At 26.5% G+C, this 21,418-nt stretch overlaps 1 protein-coding gene across 2 annotated transcripts in view; it reads right to left on the bottom strand.

Annotated features, from left to right (window-relative positions):
• Positions 1-20,807, bottom strand: part of LOC107448421 (muscle calcium channel subunit alpha-1) — a 54,308-nt gene extending 33,501 nt beyond the window's left edge. Inside the window, exons 1-5 of one of the 2 annotated variants that reach the window (XM_087164715.1) lie at positions 20,382-20,807; positions 14,274-14,568; positions 12,172-12,277; positions 11,948-12,087; positions 9,272-9,378 (exon numbers count right to left, since the gene is read on the bottom strand). In XM_087164715.1, the coding sequence (XP_087020841.1) occupies positions 9,272-9,378; positions 11,948-12,087; positions 12,172-12,277; positions 14,274-14,410 (490 nt within the window). In that variant the 5' untranslated portion in view covers positions 14,411-14,568; positions 20,382-20,807. The remainder of the gene's footprint in view (positions 1-9,271; positions 9,379-11,947; positions 12,088-12,171; positions 12,278-14,273; positions 14,569-20,381) is intronic. The other variant, XM_087164714.1, reaches the window with a different exon arrangement.
• Between the last annotated feature and the right edge of the window lie 611 nt (positions 20,808-21,418).

Genomic DNA, 21,418 nt, shown 5'->3' with positions numbered 1-21,418 from the left:
TTAAATTGAAATGCAAGTGCATAATATAAGCAAGTACATGCAAGTATATAATAAAAACTATAGCTGGAGAAAAGATTAATATAACTCGTTATAATTAAATTGAAATGTAAGTGTATAATATAAGCAAGTATAATATATAAACTATAGCTGAACTAAAGATGAATATAATTTGTCATAATTAAATTGAAATGCAAGTGCATAATATATGCAAGTATATAATATAAACTGTAGCTGGACTAATGATTAAATTGAAATGCAAGTGCATAATATAAGCAAGTACATGCAAGTATATAATATAAACTATAACTAGACTCAAGATGAATATAACTCGTCATAATTAAATTAAAATGCAAGTGATTAATACAAGCAAGTATATGTTAGTAAAACAATAGCTAGTCTCATGATTAATATAACTTTTCATATATAAATTAAAATACAAGCGCATAATATATGCAAGTATATAATATAAACTATAACTGGACTAATGATTAAATTGAAATGCCAGTTTATAGTATGAGCAAGTATATGCAAGCATATAATATAAACTATAGCTAGAAAAATAATGAACAGAACTTGTCATAATTAAATTGAAATGCAAGTGCATAATATATACAAGTATATAATATAAACTGTAGCTGGACTAATGATTAAACAGAAATGCAAGTGTATAATATAAGCAAGTATATAATATAAACTATAGCTGGACTAATGATTAAATTGAAAAGCAAGTGTATAATATAAGCAAGTATATAATATAAAATATTGCTGGACTCATGAAGAATATAACTTGTCATAATTAAATTGAAATGCAAGTGCATGCAAGTATATAATAAAAACTATAGTTGGAAAAAAGATTAATGTAACTCGTTATAATTAAATTGAAATGCAAGTGTATAATATATGCAAGCATAATATATAAACTATAGCTGAACTAAACATGAATATAATTTGTCATAATTAAATTGAAATGAAAGTGCATAATATATGCAAGTATATAATATAAACTATAGCTGGACTAATGATTAAATTGAAATTAAAGTGTATAATATAAGCAAGTACATAAAATGAATTATAGCTGGATACCAGATGAATATAACTAGTCATAATTAAATTGAAATGCAAGCATAAAATATTATTATATAAATGAACAAGTATATAATATAAACTATAACTAGACTCAAGATGAATATAACTCGTCATAATTAAATTGAAATGCAAGTGCATAATACAAGCAAGTATATGATAGTAAAACAATAGCTAGACTCATGATTAATATAAATTTTGATAGATAAATTGAAATGCAAGTGTATAATATATGCAAGTATAATATATAAACTATAGCTGAACTAAAAATGAATATAATTTGTCATAATTAAATTGAAATGCAAGTGCATTATATATCCAAGTATATAATATAAACTATAGCTGGACCAATGATTAAATTGAAATGCAAGTGTATAATATAAGTAAGTACGTAAAATGAACTATAGCTGGATTCAAGAAGAATATAACTCGTCATAATTAAATTGAAATGCAAGTGTATAATACAAGCAAGTATATGTTAGTAAAACAAAAGCAAGTCTCATGATTAATATAACTTTTCATACATAAATTGAAATGCAAGTGCATAATATATGCAAGTATATAATATAAACTATAGCTGGACTAATGATTAAATTGAAATTAAAGTGTATAATATAAGCAAGTACATAAAATGAATTATAGCTGGATACCAGATGAATATAACTAGTCATAATTAAATTGAAATGCAAGCATAAAATATTATTATATAAATGAACAAGTATATAATATAAACTATAACTAGACTCAAGATGAATATAACTCGTCATAATTAAATTGAAATGCAAGTGCATAATACAAGCAAGTATATGATAGTAAAACAATAGCTAGACTCATGATTAATATAAATTTTGATAGATAAATTGAAATGCAAGTGTATAATATATGCAAGTATAATATATAAACTATAGCTGAACTAAAAATGAATATAATTTGTCATAATTAAATTGAAATGCAAGTGCATTATATATCCAAGTATATAATATAAACTATAGCTGGACCAATGATTAAATTGAAATGCAAGTGTATAATATAAGTAAGTACGTAAAATGAACTATAGCTGGATTCAAGAAGAATATAACTCGTCATAATTAAATTGAAATGCAAGTGTATAATACAAGCAAGTATATGTTAGTAAAACAAAAGCAAGTCTCATGATTAATATAACTTTTCATACATAAATTGAAATGCAAGTGCATAATATATGCAAGTATATAATATAAACTATAACTGGACTAATGATTAAATTGAAATGCAAGTTTATAGTATGAGCAAGTATATGAGAGCATATAATATAAACTATAGCTAGAATAATAATGAACAGAACTTGTCTTAATTAAATTGAAATGCAAGTGCATAACATAAGCAAGTACATGCAAGTATATAATAAAAACTATAGCTGGAAAAAAGATTAATGTAACTCGTTATAATTAAATTTAAAAGTCAAGTGTATAATATAAGCAAGTATAATATATAAACTATTTTTGAACTAAAGATGAATATAATTTGTCATAATTAAATTGAAATGCAAGTGCATAATATATGCAAGTATATAATATAAACTATAGCTGGACTAATGATTAAATTGATATGCAAGTGTATAATATAAGCAAGTACATAAAATGAATTATAGCTGGATACAAGATGAATATAACTAGTCATAATTAAATTGAAATGCAAGCATAAAATATTATTATATATATGAACAAGTATATAATATAAACTATAACTAGACTCAAGATGAATATAACTCGTCATAATTAAATTGAAATGCAAGTGTATAATACAAGCAAGTATAATATATAAACTAGAGCTGAACAAAAGATGAATATAATTTGTCATAATTAAATTGAAATGCAAGCATAAAATATTATTATATATATGAACAAGTATATAATATAAACTATAACTAGACTCAAGATGAATATAACTCGTCATAATTAAATTGAAATGCAAGTGTATAATACAAGCAAGTATAATATATAAACTAGAGCTGAACAAAAGATGAATATAATTTGTCATAATTATATTGAAATGCAAGTGCATAATATATGCAAGTATATAATATAAACTATAGCTGGACTAATGATTAAATTGAAAAGCAAGTGTATTATATAAGCAAGTACATGCAAGTATATAATAAAAACTATACCTGGAAAAAAGATTAATATAACTCGTTATATTTAAATTGAACTGCAAGTGTATAATAATCAAGTATAATATATAAACTAGAGCTGAACTAAAGATGAATATAATTTGTCATAATTATATTGAAATGCAAGTGCATTATATCTATGCAAGTATATAATATAAACTATAGCTGGACTAATGATTAAATTGAAATGCAAGTGTATAATATAAGCAAGTACATAAAATGAATTATAGCTGGATACCAGATGAATATAACTAGTCATAATTATATTGAAATGCAAGCATAAAATATTATTATATAAATGAACAAGTATCTAATATAAACTATTACTAGACTCAAGATGAATATAACTCGTCATAATTAAATTGAAATGCAAGTGTATAATACAAGCAAGTATATGATAGTAAAACAATAGCTAGTCTCATGATTAATATAACTTTTGATATATAAATTGAAATGCAAGTGCATAATATATGCAAGTATATAATATAAACTATAAGTGGACTAATGATTAAATTGAAATGCAAGTTTATAGTATGAGCAAGTATATGCAAGCATATAATATAAACTATAGCTAGAATAATAATGAACAGAACTTGTCATAATTAAATTGAAATGCAAGTGCATAATATATGCAAGTATATAATATAAACTATAGCTGGACTAATGATTAAATTGAAAAGCAAGTGCATAATATAAGCAAGTATATAATATAAAATATTGCTGGACTCATGAAGAATATAACTTGTCAAAATTAAATTGAAATGCAAGTGCATAATATAAGCAAGTACATGCAAGTATATAATAAAAACTATAGCTGGAAAAAAGATTAATGTAACTCGTTATAATTAAATTGAAATGCAAGTGTATAATATATGCAAGTATAATATATAAACTATAGCAGAACTAAATATGAATATAATTTGTCATAATTAAATTGAAATGCAAGTGCATAATATAAGCAAGTATATAAAATGAATTATAGCTGGATACAAGATGAATATAACTAGTCATAATTAAATTGAAATGCAAGCATAAAATATTATTATATATATGAACAAGTATATAATATAAACTATAACTAGACTCAAGATGAATATAACTTGTCATAATTAAATTGAAATGCAAGTGCATAATATAAGCAAGTACATGCAAGCATATAATAAAAAGTATAGATGGAAAAAAGATTAATGTAACTCGTTATAACTAAATTGAAATGCAAGTGTATAATATATGCAAGTATAATATATAAACTATAGCAGAACTAAATATGAATATAATTTGTCATAATTAAATTGAAATGCAAGTGCATAATTTAAGCAGGTATTTGCAAGTATATAATATAAACTATAGCTGGACTCACGAAGAATATAACTTGTAATAATTAAATTGAAATGCAAGTGCATAATATAAGCAAGTACATGCAAGTATATAATAAAAACTATAGCTGGAGAAAAGATTAATATAACTCGTTATAATTAAATTGAAATGCAAGTGTATAATATAAGCAAGTATATGCAAGTATAATATATAAACTATAGCTGAACTAAAGATGAATATAATTTGTCATAATTAATATGAAATGCAAGTGCATAATATAAGCAGGTATTTGCAAGTATATAATATAAACTATAGCTGGACTCACGAAGAATATAACTTGTCATAATTAAATTGAAATGCAAGTGCATAATATATGCAAGTATATAATATAAACTGTAGCCGGACTAATGATTAAATTGAAATGCAAGTGTATAATATAAGCAAGTACATAAAATGACTTATAGCTGGATACAAGATGAATATAACTAGTCATAATTAAATTGAAATGCAAGCATAAAATATTATTATATATATGAACAAGTATATAATATAAACTATAACTAGACTCAAGATGAATATAACTCGTCATAATTAAATTGAAATGCAAGTATAAAATATTATCATATATGAACAAGTATATAATATAAACTATAACTAGACTCAAGATGAATATAACTCGTCATAATTAAATTTAAATGCAAGTGTATAATACAAGCAAGTATATGTTAGTAAAACAATAGCTAGTCTCATGATTAATATAACTTTTTATATATAAATTGAAATGCAAGTGCATATTATATGCAAGTATATAATAGAAACTATAACTAGACTAATGATTAAATAGAAATGCATGTTTATAGTATGAGCAAGTATATGCAACCATATAATATAAACTATAGCTAGAAAAATAATGAACAGAACTTGTCATAATTAAATTGAAATGCAAGTGCATAATATATGCAAGTATATAATATAAACTATAGCTGGACTAATGATTAAATTGAAATGCAAGTGTATAATATAAGCAAGTAAATAAAATGAACTGTAGCTGGATTCAAGATGAATATAACTAGTCATAATTAAATTGAAATGCAAGTATAAAATATTATCATATATATGAACAAGTATATAATATAAACTATAACTAGACTCAAGATGAATATAACTCGTCAAAATTAAATTGAAATGCAAGTGTATAATACAAGCAAGTAAATGTTAGTAAAACAATAGTCTCATGATTAATATAACTTTTTATATATAAATTGAAATGCAAGTGCATATTATATGCAAGTATATAATAGAAACTATAACTAGACTAATGATTAAATAGAAATGCATGTTTATAGTATGAGCAAGTATATGCAACCATATAATATAAACTATAGCTAGAAAAATAATGAACAGAACTTGTCATAATTAAATTGAAATGCAAGTGCATAATATATGCAAGTATATAATATAAACTATAGCTGGACTAATGATTAAATTAAAAAGCAAGTGTATAATATAAGCAAGTAAATAATATAAAATATTGCTGGAGTCACGAAGAATATAACTTGTAATAATTAAATTGAAATGCAAGTGCATATTATAAGCAAGTACATGCAAGTATATAATAAAAACTATAGCTGGAAAAAAGATTAATGTAACTCGTTATAATTAAATTGAAATGCAAGTGTATAACATATGCAAGTATAATATATAAACTATAGCTGAACTAAAAATGAATATAATTTGTCATAATTAAATTGAAATGCAAGTGCATAATATATGCAAGTATATAATATAAACTATAGCTGGACTAATGATTAAATTGAAATGCAAGTGTATAATATAAGCAAGTAAATAAAATGAACTGTAGCTGGATTCAAGATGAATATAACTAGTCATAATTAAATTGAAATGCAAGTATAAAATATTATCATATATATGAACAAGTATATAATATAAACTATAACTAGACTCAAGATGAATATAACTCGTCAAAATTAAATTGAAATGCAAGTGTATAATACAAGCAAGTAAATGTTAGTAAAACAATAGCTAGTCTCATGATTAATATAACTTTTTATACATAAATTGAAATGCAAGTGTATAATATATGCAAGTATATAATAGAAACTATAACTGGACTAATGATTAAATAGAAATGCATGTTTATAGTATGAGCAAGTATATGCAACCATATAATATAAACTATAGCTAGAAAAATAATGAACAGAACTTGTCATAATTAAATTGAAATGCAAGTGCATATTATAAGCAAGTACATGCAAGTAGATAATAAAAACTATAGCTGGAAAAAAGATTAATATAACTCATTATAATTAAATTGAAATGCAAGTATATAATATAAGCAAGTATAATATATAAACTATAGCTGAACTAAAGATGAATATAATTTGTCATAATTAAATTGAAATGCAAGTGCATAATATAAACAGGTATTTGCAAGTATATAATATTAACTATAGCTGGACTCACGAAGAATATAACAAGTCATAATTAATTTGAAATGCAAGTGCATAATATAAGGAAGTACATGCAAGTATATAATAAAAACTATAGCTGGAATAAAGATTAATGTAACTCGTTATAATTAAAGTGAAATGCAAGTGTATAATATAAGCAAGTATAATGTATATACTATAGCTGAACTAAAGATTAATATAATTTGTCATAATTAAATTGAAATGCAAGTGCATAATATATGCAAGTATATAATATAAACTATAGCTGGACCAATGATTAAATTGAAATGCAAGTGTATAATATAAGTAAGTACGTAAAATGAACTATAGCTGGATTCAAGAAGAATATAACTCGTCATAATTAAATTGAAATGCAAGTGTATAATACAAGCAAGTATATGTTAGTAAAACAAAAGCAAGTCTCATGATTAATATAACTTTTCATACATAAATTGAAATGCAAGTGCATAATATATGCAAGTATATAATATAAACTATAACTGGACTAATGATTAAATAGAAATGCATGTTTATAGTATGAGCAAGTATATGCAACCATATAATATAAACTATAGCTAGAAAAATAATGAACAGAACTTGTCATAATTAAATTGTGAAATGAAAGCGCATGATATATGCAAGTATATAATATAAACTATAGCTGGACTAATGATTAAATTGAAATGCAAGTATATAATATAAGCAAATACATAAAATGAACTATAGCTGGATTCAAGATGAATATAACTAGTCATAATTAATTAAATTGAAATGCAAGTATAAAATATTATCATATATATGAACAAGTATATAATATAAACTATAACTAGACTCAAGATGAATATAACTCGTCATCAAACCAAAATCTCTAAGCTACTCGAAGTACTGGCTCTCACTTAAAAAATGAATTAATTTCACTTTAGTAAACTATATCAGTAAAAAGAAATATATCTGCCACAGTCTTGCCCGTATTACAAACAAAAATCCTTACTTTTTGCAGAGTTCTAAAAGGACAAAAACTCTTTTTTAGAGAATGGTCGAAGTAACAACAGTTGGCAATAACTTTGTTATCTCCTTTCTTTTACTAGTTATTCTGCATTCAAAGGCATAAATGATGTCACATTTGCAGGGTTCCTACTCAATTTCAGAAAAAAAAAAATTCCTGACTTTTCTAGGTATACCAGGTACATTTTAATTTATATTGAGACCATATTGTCATGAGAAAACTTTGATTCTTTTATTTATAATGTGAAATATTAAATTTTCTCTATAAAAAAAAATTTAATGAGGAAGGGAACTAAATGTGACTAAAATGTGAAGTTGTTATAACAAATAATTGTAATAGATGTATAAATTATTTATTTCTAATCTCAATAACTGATTACTTTTTTTTGACAATTTTAAGACTGATTATTTTCCAGGTATGATTTAGGAATATATTTCAGGATAATGTTAAAAAATTGCAAATTTCCTTAACTATTCCTTGATTTTTGAAGTTAAAATAAAATTCCCTGACCATTTCAGGTTTTCCCTGTTCTCCCTAAGCCGTGGAAGGGAGATGGGAATTTTATGAAATTGTGACAGTTTGTGACAGGAGAGTTACAGAGATGTGAAAGCATACATTTTAGGCTAAATAAACACCATTTAAACTCAGCAGATTAATTCTCCGTTTATCCAGAGTTAATTCGGTATGTACATATTGCAAATATTTATTGTCTGGATTATTTTATTACGTTTTTATTCTGCCGACAGCAAAACAAAATAGAATAATCTGCTGTGATACGAAGTTTGCCAATTTTTATTTAGGAGTTGTGTGGGACTGCAGATTATTTTCGTACAATTATATGTACGATGGTTGATGAATTTACATAAAAAAAAGAGTAAAAAATTGGCGTTCAGGAGCGAAAGTAAAAGTAATGCAGGTGATTTTTCAGATGTGAACATATACAAAGACTAATATATAACTTTTTTCCTTTGCCCATGATAATTTAGGATAGTAAACTGATGGTAAATTAAATATTTTTACACTTAAAAAAATTAAAATTTCAACTTAAAACTTGTGTGTTATGTTTTGTTTTAGTTCCTTGTATTTCTTAATAAAATAAAAATATATGTAGATTTTTTGCATTTCTTTTTCCTTTAAAAAATTGGTAAGGTAAGCGGTTAATTTATTGTTTTCAAGTAAATCTTGCTTTAAATTTAAAGCACATAAAAAGGAAAACCAATTAAGATTTGTGAATGAACTTACTTGGCACCCCCAATACAAGCCTCAGAGGACAAACAACACGGAATGCTTGAAGAGTTTTAACATCAAAGCCATCTTTCATGAGATTTGAAAAAGCAGTACTTATCACACTATTCAAAATAAAAATATTTTTTTGTTTGTGAGAATAAAATATAAAGAATGTAATCAAATGCGTGTCAAGAAGAATATATTTCTTAAATGAATACCCTTTACTCTATAACTTTATTAAGAATAATATAAATACAGCGAAACTCTTGCTATGAACACACCAGCGAAACGGAAGCCTCTCAATACGGAAATTTATTCAATTCCCTATGAACCTTCTATGAATAAATCATTAGGTACATTCTCCGTGAAACGGACACATCTGTAAACCGGACGCAGACAGTCATCTTTGCCCTATAAAACGTTATTTTCTATTTCTTCAAACCGGACACTATTTTTTCTAAATTTGGAGAAAAAACTTTATTTGCTTTAAATTGAGGGGAAAAAATACGCAACTTTTCACACTTTTCAAAGCATGTAAATTTTTTGCTAAAATGATGTCTTAAATGCTTCTTTTCCCTCTGAAAAGTTCTTTCATTTTCATATAAATTCGAAGATTGTATTTACACAGAACAGTGGAAGAAAAAAGAGAACAGAAATATATTCTTTGAGGTGTTCATATAAATGAACACAGGGGTCTGTTTAGAAGAAATCTGGGTCCGTTAACGAACTCTTCACAAAACATCTTTTCATAAAAACAGACCTTTCACAAAATATTTTAACCAGGGTGCGTAGCCAAATCTTTGAATCAAAAATAAGCACTTTTTAAAAACTTTTCAAGCACTTTACAAAAATTTTCAAGCACTCAAAAAATTCATATTCAATCAATGATATTATTGAAAAACAAAAACTTTTTATAAACAGTTTTAGCGTTAAAAAAACCAAAAAGAAACGGGCGTAAATCGAAACAATCAGTATTTTCCCACATCACCGAGTGAATTCAACTTGACCGAGTGAATTCAACTCAGAACAAAAGTACCCTTACCCCCTACATCAAAAAAAGTGTTAGAAGTAAAATAAAATAAACAAGAACAAAATTTAAATAAATTTTTAAAAAAACATTTCATAAGGATCTGATATTCTCTATCCGAATTGGAGTACTCGGGTTTCGGTTTCAAGTGTGCGCGCATGCGCAAGTCATAACGTGGGTACGACATGAAGTCCGCGTGAATGATCACGTACCAAACTCCCCATTTTTCGTGAAATGCATGGGATCCACCAGATATCACTGAAGGGAAAAAAAATAATTATTCGGAGAAAAAAAACATTTTTAAAAACGCCAGCTGAAAAAAGCACCTTTAAAAGCTTTTAAAAACGAAATCCCCAAAAAAGCACCTTCAAGTACTTTTTACAAACGCTACGCACCCTGTTAACTTAAAAACGGACCCTTCAGAAAATAATTTATCTTTTAATCGGAATCTTCACAATATTCTCTAACTTCTCTATTGTTTTGTTAATCAAATAAACCCTTCTCAGGGGGGGGCGGGAAGAAAGACAGATGTGAACGAACTAAGTTTTGTCTTCGGCAGAAGCTTCTCCCATTATTCGTCCGAAATTAATATTCTGCATGTTACATCTCTAATTTAATAGCAGTAATTGCTATTTATTTTTGAAAATTTAATTTTTTTTAATTATAATTTTACAATGCTGTGCATATCTTGTATCTATTTACAATTAAAAAACTCATTGAAAAAGTTTTTTTGCAATAACAGGATCCCTATTTGCACAAATTCACAAAAGCAGGACCCTGGTTGAAAGAATATGACTCAACGTTTATTTTATAGTTACAAATTACGAGCAATTTTTTCACAATTTTACAAAAACAGGACCTTTTACAAAATGTGGACAGGCTCCTGCCTGTTAGATAATTAATTAGTTCTCCTACTTTACAGGTAAGCATTGATTTCTTTTGTTTTCTGTGTATCGCGAGAGGTTTACTTTCAAAAAGGTAACCATGTTTCCTATCAAGTGATGGGGGATGCAAACCTAATAATTGCAACAGACTGAGGACTAAAAGCTCCTATTCGGTATCATATGACTAACTTGAATATCTGTGTTAATAGGAAAACAATATTCATTTATCTGTAGCTACATCTAGAATTATGTAATTACATACTTTTTCATATATTCCTCCTGTATAGAAAAAAAATATTCTTTAAAGTTAAATTAAATATCCTTGGAGATTATTTAAATATATCTATATTGTAGAAAATATTCTAAAAACAATTTACAGTGTTAAGCTTCGTCATTAGGGTACCCTTCCCATAAACGGACAACTCTCGTAAACAGACAATTTTTTTGGTCCAAAGAGTGTCCACTAAATCCAGGTTTCACTGTATATATAAAGACATGTACTAGATTTAAAATAGAAAATTTTATGAAAATATTTAATTTAACAAAACAAAAAAAAAACTTCTTTTATTAATTTTCGGAGTTATTTTCATGATTGATATTTATAATTTTCTCATATACTAACTTAAGAGCATGACTATTGGTCTATCTGATAGAACATTATTACTTTTCTCACATTTTCAAGTCATGATTTAATACTTTATCTTGACTTGCATTTTACTGTTTGCAATGACTGGAGAAACAATGCATTGAGGCATCTTTATAATAAAGTAAAATATTTACCCTATAACTACAATAATAAAATCCAGAAGATTCCATGTGTTGCGAAGATAAGCACCAGAATGGAGCACCAGACCATACGCTATGATTTTCATCACACATTCAGCAGTGAATATCACCAAAATTATGTATTCTATTTTTTCCTATTAAAATAAAAATAAAAACAATTATTTTATCCATATTTCCTTTTAAAAAAATTCTTTTTTCATTCAAAGAGTTAAACATACCAAAAAAGCATTTGCACTGTTCGAATCACCATATGGAAAAGGTGTAAACACAGCAAGGGCTATACAATTGGCAAAAATTGTTAAAAGTATGAGAGCTTCAAAAGGCCTGGGGAAAGAAATAAGTTAAGAAAAAAACATTTATTCAATATGTACATAAACAAGGTTGACACTCAAATCTGGAGTAAAAAAAAGTATGATTTTAAAAAAATTATTACTAAGTATTTGGCAGGTTTCACAAATATAAACTGCAGACGGAAAGAAAAAGGCCAAAACTTCACATAACTCTCTAAATTAAAGTCTCTTGAAACACATTAAATTCATATAAATTTACATTTATTTGGCTTCAACTATTTTAAACTTATTATTAAAAAACAGGTTTAGATAATTTCATATCAAATCATTCAATAAGAAAAAAAAATTTTAGGTCAATTCAGATTTCTGTTATTTTGGGATGTTTATTAAATCTGATAGACATGAAAAATCCAACTTTCATTTTTTTTTTCCTCAGCCATTTATTTACAAGAAAAGAAATTTCGAAAATAAACAAATTCAGTTTTTAAATTTCTAAGCAGTTGAGAACTAAATTTTATCTTCTAAATTTCATTTTAAAAATAGCCAACTTATTGACAAAAATTTAAATTATGATGTGTTTCTTTCCATAGAAATTATGTTTACACTAGACACTAAAAAAATAAATCTTATTTTGTGTGACAATTTTTTTTAGCACAAAACTTACATATTTTAATAAAACAAAAATTTTACTTTAAATTCAACAGATTAAAATAATAAAAATGGACCTTTACAATTCATAAGACATATTTGAAGTGGCCAATGTTAAAAGGTGTATGTTACAAATCTGTAGGAAAAAAACCAAAAGAAAAACTATGTCAATTGTAGAAAGATTGCTTTAATTTCATCTGAATTACTGGATTGCCTTTTTTAAGCAATCTAGAAAATGACTCGTATTTGATAATTGATATTCCAGAACCAACAAAAATTTTATCTTCATAAAAATGTTACATGCTAACTTTTAACATTAACATGTTGAATACCACACTAATTTCACACAGCTTGTCCGGACAAAATTATTTTCTCAGTATGTATTGCATTAATTTCTTCAAACCATTTTAGTAATGATAATAGTGTAAAAAAATTGAAAGCATTAAAAATTTACTGGAAATATGTGTTTCCAATAATCTTGGCCTCGCTGGTCACTGGTGACCCCCCGTGACGCTACGAACAATCTCAGTGACGGTCGCGCCGGTGACCCCCATGGCATTCAACGTGTTAACCATTTCATTTGACCAAATTGAGAAAAAAAAGATACATACTGAGTACAGTGAAACCTCATGTTGTGGACACTCTTGCAAAATGGACACCTCTCAATACCCCGTATTTTTGATTTCCCGTAAATCTACTCTAAATAAAGCGCTTATCTTGCAAAGCGAACACACCCGTAACGGGGCGTGAACGGTCATTTTTTGCCCTGAAACATTTTCTATCTCTTCAAATCAGACACTATTTTTTTCTAAATTTGAAAACAAACTTTTTCAGCTAGAAAAAAAAACATGCAACTTTTTACCATTTTTAAAGCATGTAGCTTTTTTGCCTTATCCATAACTGAAAATATTGTTAAGGTATTTCACTACTAAAGAATCGATCTTTCTCTTGTCACCTTGCCTTATACATTATCTAGAATTATGTATTTATATTAAACTTTTTAATGTATTCTTTTTTGTATAGAAAAAATATTATTTTAAAGTTTAAATAAATATCCTTGTAGAAAGTTATTGTAGAATATATAATTATTTATATATCATTGAAAATATTCTAAAAAGAATTGACAGAGTTAAACTTCTTTATTGAGGTAACCGTCTCGCAAATGGATAAATTTTTCGGCCTCAAAAGTGTCCGCTTAACCAAGGTTTCAGTGTATTTAAATTCGTCATGATTTCTTTTTTCAATTATTACTGAAAAAGAAATTTTTTATAATAAATTCTTTCCACATTAAAAAAAAAAAAAAAACAGAATTCTATTAAAAATCGTTAAATTGTAATGCAGTAAATTCACTTCTAATGAGACTTGGAATTAAAAAAGGATACTTCCATTCAACTACATTTATACAGAATTTACGTATTGGATTTTTGAGTGTAAAGAAGAAGAGTGCCCGCTCTGGTCTCTCAACCACTTTTGGTGGTTTCCTCTGTACCCTTCTCCTCTCTTGCTTCTCTTTGTCCATGGCAGTGGCACTCAAAGCCGCCTGCCAAGCACTTGAAAGTGGCTTCCCCTTCTCATCCCCCTCTTCTCCTGTCGGCTGACCCTCGACCGGCTCTGGTTTGGACGGAATGGCCAAAGAACTTTCGAGGGCGTTTTTATTTTCCAAGTTATTACTAAGTGCTGAAAAAAGAAATAAATAGTTATTGAATAGAATCCAATCAGATTTTCAAAGTAACACACTTAGATATCTAGCATACAGACTAAAAACAACATAGAGAGAACAACTAAGATATAACTATATTATTTGTTATTCTCTGTATATATAACTAATATATAGCACTTAGATATCTTGTACACAGACTAATAACACACAAAGAATAACAACTAATATATAACTATATTAGTTATTCTCTGTATACAGGGATCTGTCTAGGTTTTTCTGAGAGGTACCTATTTTGTGAAAATTTAGACATAATTTGTGAAAAATTAAAAGTTATATTAAAAAATCAACACAAAAATATGGATTTATAGCTTCTTAAGGGATACAAAAATAAAATTTTAGGAAAAAGTATTTTGCGAAACTACCATTTTTCCTAAAATTGAATTTGTGAAACTACCGTTTTTCCTAAAGTTGAATTTGTGAAGGTACCGCTAAACGGTAGTAAATTAGGCCTAGACAGATCCCTGGTATATATTACTATATATAACAACTAATATAGCACTTAGATATCTTGTATACAGACTAATAACAACATACAGAGACATCAGAGGGCAAAATAAACGGTCGATCCTGAACACATAATTTAAGTAACAGCATTTCAATAAATTTCCTGCTACTTTTTTAAGCCAAACATGTATTTAGTCAAATAGTATTATTAATAAATGTGGAAATATTAAAAGTAATTTATAATATTATAAAAATTACTTTATTTCACCCTTGTTTCTTACTTTCTTCATTTTAGAAATGACAAATATATATTTTTTAAGTTACCATATTTTAAGTGATACTTCAAAAGTAATGCCTTACATTTCATTATTAATAGTTTTATTTTTAATTATTTGTTTTATAAAAAAAGGGACCACAATTGAAAATTTTACAATTCTCCACTGGCCAAAAACAATATTCCCTAATTATGACCTACAGTAGACAGTTATCAAAAAATGTCTAAGAGATGAAGTGCAATAGATTATGTAAAAAGATAATATCCACCATACATCCAAAAGAGAATATTCTACTATATAAAAGATGCAGGTTTAAGGGGGGGGGGGAATCAACTTGTTCTAATCTGTTTTAAAACAAGCTGATTTAAATCAATCAACGAACCCTGATTAGATAGACATCCAGAATACAGGGTGCATAGCTAGATTTTTCAAGAAACTTTTAAGTACAGGGGTGCCACTCTAAAAAAATTTCAAGACTGAACTTATTTTTCGACCAAGTAATAACTATCTGGCGTTGTTTACCAAACTTTTAGAAATTAATAGCTCACAATTTGATTATTTTTCTAATTTTTTTCTTCTTTATTTTATGTTCTTTTTACCAAACAAACCGAAAATAACAGCTAACCTTGTATATTTTTTTGCTACTATTATTGAACAACCTGAAACCATTCATATCTCTATTCTTCACTTCACCGTTACATATTTTTTGTTCTAGCACTATAATTGCCTTTTTTTTTAAAAAAAATAATGATAATAATCTTGATTTAACTTTGGCCAGTATGACAATAAGTTAGGTTGGGGGAAGCAAATTCGAGCAGATTTAGATTCAGCAATAGTACAAATTTAATTACACAAGTAGATGGAGTTCAATCAATCCCATTTGTCAAGTTTTAAGAATAAGATTTAGTGAAGCTGACAAAAAGATAAATAAAAGTCCTGACATCATTACCATATCATATGTTTTCATTAAAATATATCATTTTTTTTTATTTTGACCAAAACTTTTTTTCAATTTCTAATGAAAAAAAAAGAACATTTAATTTAATTGATAGAATTTATTAGTCCATTGATTTTTCTCAAGACTGATTACAGTCACCAGGACTGAAGAGTGGCACCCATATAAGTACTTTTTAAGCACTCAAAAAATATTTTTATTAACTTTCAAAAAAAAAATCTTAATTAGTTCAGTAATAGAAATTTTTTTTTTTATCGCTGAAAGTTCTTAATTTATGAACATAAAATCAATAAAATTCAAAAACATTTTCACAAACTTCACATAATCAGTTTCTGACACGGCAAAGAAAAAATCTCTTTTTAAAAAGATAGAAAATTACGCACTTTTTACGAACTCCAAATAAAATTTTAAAAAAATACCTTTAAGGGCTCTTAAAAAATGTTAATCAAAAATAAGCACCTTTAAGCACTTTCTCAAAACGCTATGTACCTTTGTAACAGCATGCAGGGTCCCCACCAAAATGTTTTAGGTCCCTATAACATGCCAGAATGTTTAAAAAAAAAAACTAAAAAATTTCACAAATATAAAATAAATTATTTTCAAAATATGCACATTTTGATTATCCCAAAAAACTCAAAACCATTTTTAAACAATGCAAAAAAAAAACAAAAAACACATTGATGCTAACCATAATAACTTCAAATAAAAAAATAATTTTCAAAACCATGGAAGTTAATTAAAATAATGAAATTAAATAAATATAAAGGTATAACAAACCAAAAGGTAAGAATTATTTTGTCAAATTAAACAGTTATTAAAACATCTTTCAATGCCAAAGTACCTGAAATTTTCACAAGTACCAAAGACTTTCATTGGAACGTAGAAAAATAGATTTTGGTTGCCTTTTTAATCTGATAACTACTGACTCTGATAACTGCCTTTCTGGTGATAAACTATTCAAAATATTGGTGTTTGCATGATAATTACTACTTGTACAAAAAAAGACAAAATGAAAAGCACACTTTACCCGGTAGAACATATTTTAGAAACTGTATAAGGCAATGTTATTTATTCCCTGCCCATGAATAAAGACGGTACTGGAGACATCTATTCCAGGGTTCGCCAAGTGGGCCCACTTTGAAAAAACCCGCCCGGGTTTTATTGGGTGGGCCCACCTTGAAAAAACCCACTTGGAACGATAAGTGGGTTTTTTCAAAAAAAAATTTTTTTTTACTAGAACTTATTGTTTCACATTTATTTTTATATAATTTATTGTGCAGCATAAATTTGTCAAATAGAGTTGCATGATTTATATGATTAAGTTTTTAATATTAGTAAAGTAAAAGAAACTCAAATATTCATATAATTTTTATAGTAGGTGCTATTGAAAACTTCAAGTGGGTTTTTTCAAAAAAGTAATATTTTAATGATATTAAATCAAATAAAAATTTAAATAATATAGTCTGAAAAGATCAATTTTTCAACTATAGTTGCATGCTTTATATATTAATAAACAGGTAATATAATACATACAGGTAATATAATATATTAAAAAAAATTGAAAAGAAACAATTTTTTTCTTTTTTTACCAAGTGATACATTAACAAATTTAAACAGTTTTATTTTCTAGCTTAAGAAAAAAAAAAGCTAAAACTTTTTATAGGAGAACTTTTTAAAATTATTTATCTAAAAATTAAATCCTTTTCTAGGGTTAATTATTTGAAAACAAATGGGACAAGTAACTGATACTCTTTATAATTATACGTAGTTTTAATTTCACTTTCTATTAATCTTATTATAGAAACATGTAAGACCATTAAATATTTATTTCAGTTTTTTATTTAACTCAAGTCAGATGAAATTTTAGTTTTTACTGATTATAAATATTTACAGATTATAATTTTATAATGGGTAATATCCATATGTTTAATAAAAATAGTAAATAAATGTGTGTGAAAACAAAAAGATTAATAAACTTGTTCCTTTTATATTACTGCATTTATATTTTATAATTCTTGAGTTAAAAAATTATGAAACGTAATGTACTTAAAAATAAAGAAGATTCAAATATGTATTAGTGATAATGCGCCATTTAAACTTAATATAAAATACATATAACCAGGGTTCCCCAAGTGGGCCCACTTTGAAAAAACCCACTTGGTGGTTTTTTTCACAAATTGTTTTTTTTTTAAATTTGGTTCAAAAAGAAGTATCTCCTAATACTATCATTGGACATATCGTTGAAGTTAACAAATATTTTAGAAATGTGCATCAAGCACATGGATGGGCAAATGAAAAAAACTGCTTGATGACCAATGATACTAGGTGGAATTCATATTGTGAGCGTGTAAAAACTTTTGCCAATAATTACCATAAATATGAAGAGATTGTTCTTGAACAATTTTATATGTCAAAAAAATTAAATAATGTTGGGCTTTACCAATAAACTATCAATTGGGAAAAACAGATATCAATTGTTTCTGAAGCTTTAAAAAAGCTTCAACCAGAAAACATTTCAATTTCAGAACCTGTTGAAATATGAATTAACTTACTATCGTGTGATGAATTAGAATCCCATAAACATTTTGTTAAAAGATCAGGCTGTTCAGCCACATCATTTATCAGCATATGCATCCTGGATCCCGAAACAAGGGGACAATTTTTAAATGATGAACAAGACCAATTAGCAGAAAGCTGTCTTTCTAAGCATCATCCAGAATTTCTGCCACGTGTTATGGCATCCAAAATTTCCGATCCTGAATACTTTCCAAAATCAATGATGCTTGACACTGTTATTGAACAGTTTTCATCAAAAAATAGTGGAAAATTATGGCAAAAAAATAAATAAATAAGTAAATAAATAAAATTCCTAGCTTCCACAAAATTTCTGTCAATTCTTTTTTCTTTGCACTCAGCACCAGCATTTTCTGTCTCTATCGAAAGACACTTTTCAACTTTCGGTTTGGTGCAGAGTAAACTTCGAAATAGATTAGGAATAGATAAAGCTACAAAACTAGTAAAAGTGTATTGCCATCTAAGAGAGAAATGTAGACACTTTGAATCTGTTGTATGATAATAATAATAAAGGAAAAAATTGACCTTTTTTTTAAGTTAACTCTTAACATCTGCTTTCAATTTTTAACTATTTGGAGAAAGTTTATCACAATTAAAAAACAGTTAAAAATTAAAATATTACTTTTAAGATTTTTTAAATATTTTTAAGATTTCATTTGAATACAATTTATTTTGTTTCTTTTAATCATGTTTAAAAATATTGAAATCAAACAAACAAAAATTTATTAAGTGATACATTAAACAACAATAAACAAATTTAAAGTTTTATTATCTGATTTTAAAAAAATGAGCTATAACTTTTTATATATGCTTTTTAATAATTTTAAGATTAATTTGTTTTTTGAAACTATAAAGTTAAAATGCATATATTTATCTAAATATTTGAAAAAAGGGACAAGTAACTGATACTCTTTATAATTATACATAATTTTAATTTCACTTTCTATTAATCGTATTATAAAAACATTGAAGACCATTAAATATTTATTCCAGTTTAATTTTATTACAGGTAAAAGTCAGATGAAATTTTAGTGTTTACTTATACAATACTATTTAATAAATAAAAATATTTTCACAGTAAAATTTATGAGCACTAAATGAAAAAACCCAATTTCCCCCGGGTTTTTTCAAATAAAACCCAATTTTCTCCGGGTTTTTTCAATAAAACCCAGGCGGGTTGGGTTTTTTCAAAAATCCCCGGGTTTTTTCAAACCCTGATCTATTCTCGTTCTTTCTCAGCACAACAACATTTTACTAGTCAAGGCTGTCTTAGTCAATTTCTCAAAGTAAAAATTAAGAGATATTAAATACATCAATAATGTCATACCTATTAGATGTAAAGGACAACGCTCAAAACTCATTAACAGTTTTCAAATGACTTAATAATATGAATCACACACATTATTTGCAGTTATATAATAATGAACATAAATTGGTAGAAAGATAGTAAACATGTGGTTAAAAATGTAAGAAAAACTTAAAATTAATATTAGAATAAAAATCATTATAAACCACTTATTACCTTGTCAACAGTACGCTAAATCTAAATGATTATCTACAAAATATGCATCTCACTACTTTAAATACTAACACTAGCGTATACTTGCAACAAAAACAAATAGTTATAAATAGAATAACAATAGTTTTAATGAAAGTTCTTTCTAAATACAGTAGCCATATCGCCTTCTTTCACATATCAATAAATGACTAAAACAAATTTTCCCTTCAAACTCATCAAAATAACTTAATATCACTAAAATCTTATGAAATGCAGCAGACTTGAGTTTAGAAATTATATTATTTATTTATACTAACAAAATTATTTCTGAAAATATTGCCTCTCACAATAAACTATGTAGTAAACAGTTGCAAACCTTCTAGCGAGAAGTCGTGCAGGTAATTTGTTTCCGTTTACCAACAAACGAAGCTCACAACTGGGATTTACCGCCAAAATCGAGAGGATATCGATATTGGAGTGGAGATCGCAACGCTCGAATACGCCCTCTGGGGGGAAACCAGTTTCATGTGTTTGGCCCTTTTCCCTTCCCTCTTCTCCTCTTTTCAATTGTATAGGAATGTACTACGATTTATTTAATAAATTTTCGTGAGGCTTTTCTTCAGAACTATGTAGTTTTCAGTTCCATATAGTTTTAACAAATTAAACGATTTTAATTTACATGAAAATCGAGATAGAAACCAACGTACTTCCTTCCTCTATGACTCTCCACACGAATTATCGCTAAGTCTTGTTGGGGAGAAGCTTTTTAATAAAAATCGCAGAAAACTACCAACTCGAAAGCTGTAGCTCATAGCCACCCCTGGGCAAACACACACATCTGCATTTTTTTTTTATCTGTAAGTTTAAAATTTTTTTATCTGTAAGTTTAAAATTTTTTTAAATATGTAAGTATAAAATCTATTTGGCACCTTAGCGATTGTAGTTGATGCGACAAATCACGATACGGAAATATCCCCTTAGAATTTATAAATTATAGATAGCTTTTATGAATGGCATGTAAGTAGGTATTTAATTAACGTCGCAATAGAGCTGCACAATGG

Source organism: Parasteatoda tepidariorum, chromosome 5, assembly GCF_982258835.1.
Source record: "Parasteatoda tepidariorum strain Cologne lab strain chromosome 5, Ptep-v5.0, whole genome shotgun sequence".
NCBI lineage: Eukaryota > Metazoa > Arthropoda > Arachnida > Araneae > Theridiidae > Parasteatoda > Parasteatoda tepidariorum.
Note: the sequence above shows the minus strand (reverse complement) of the source record. Positions and strands in the feature narration are given on the sequence as shown.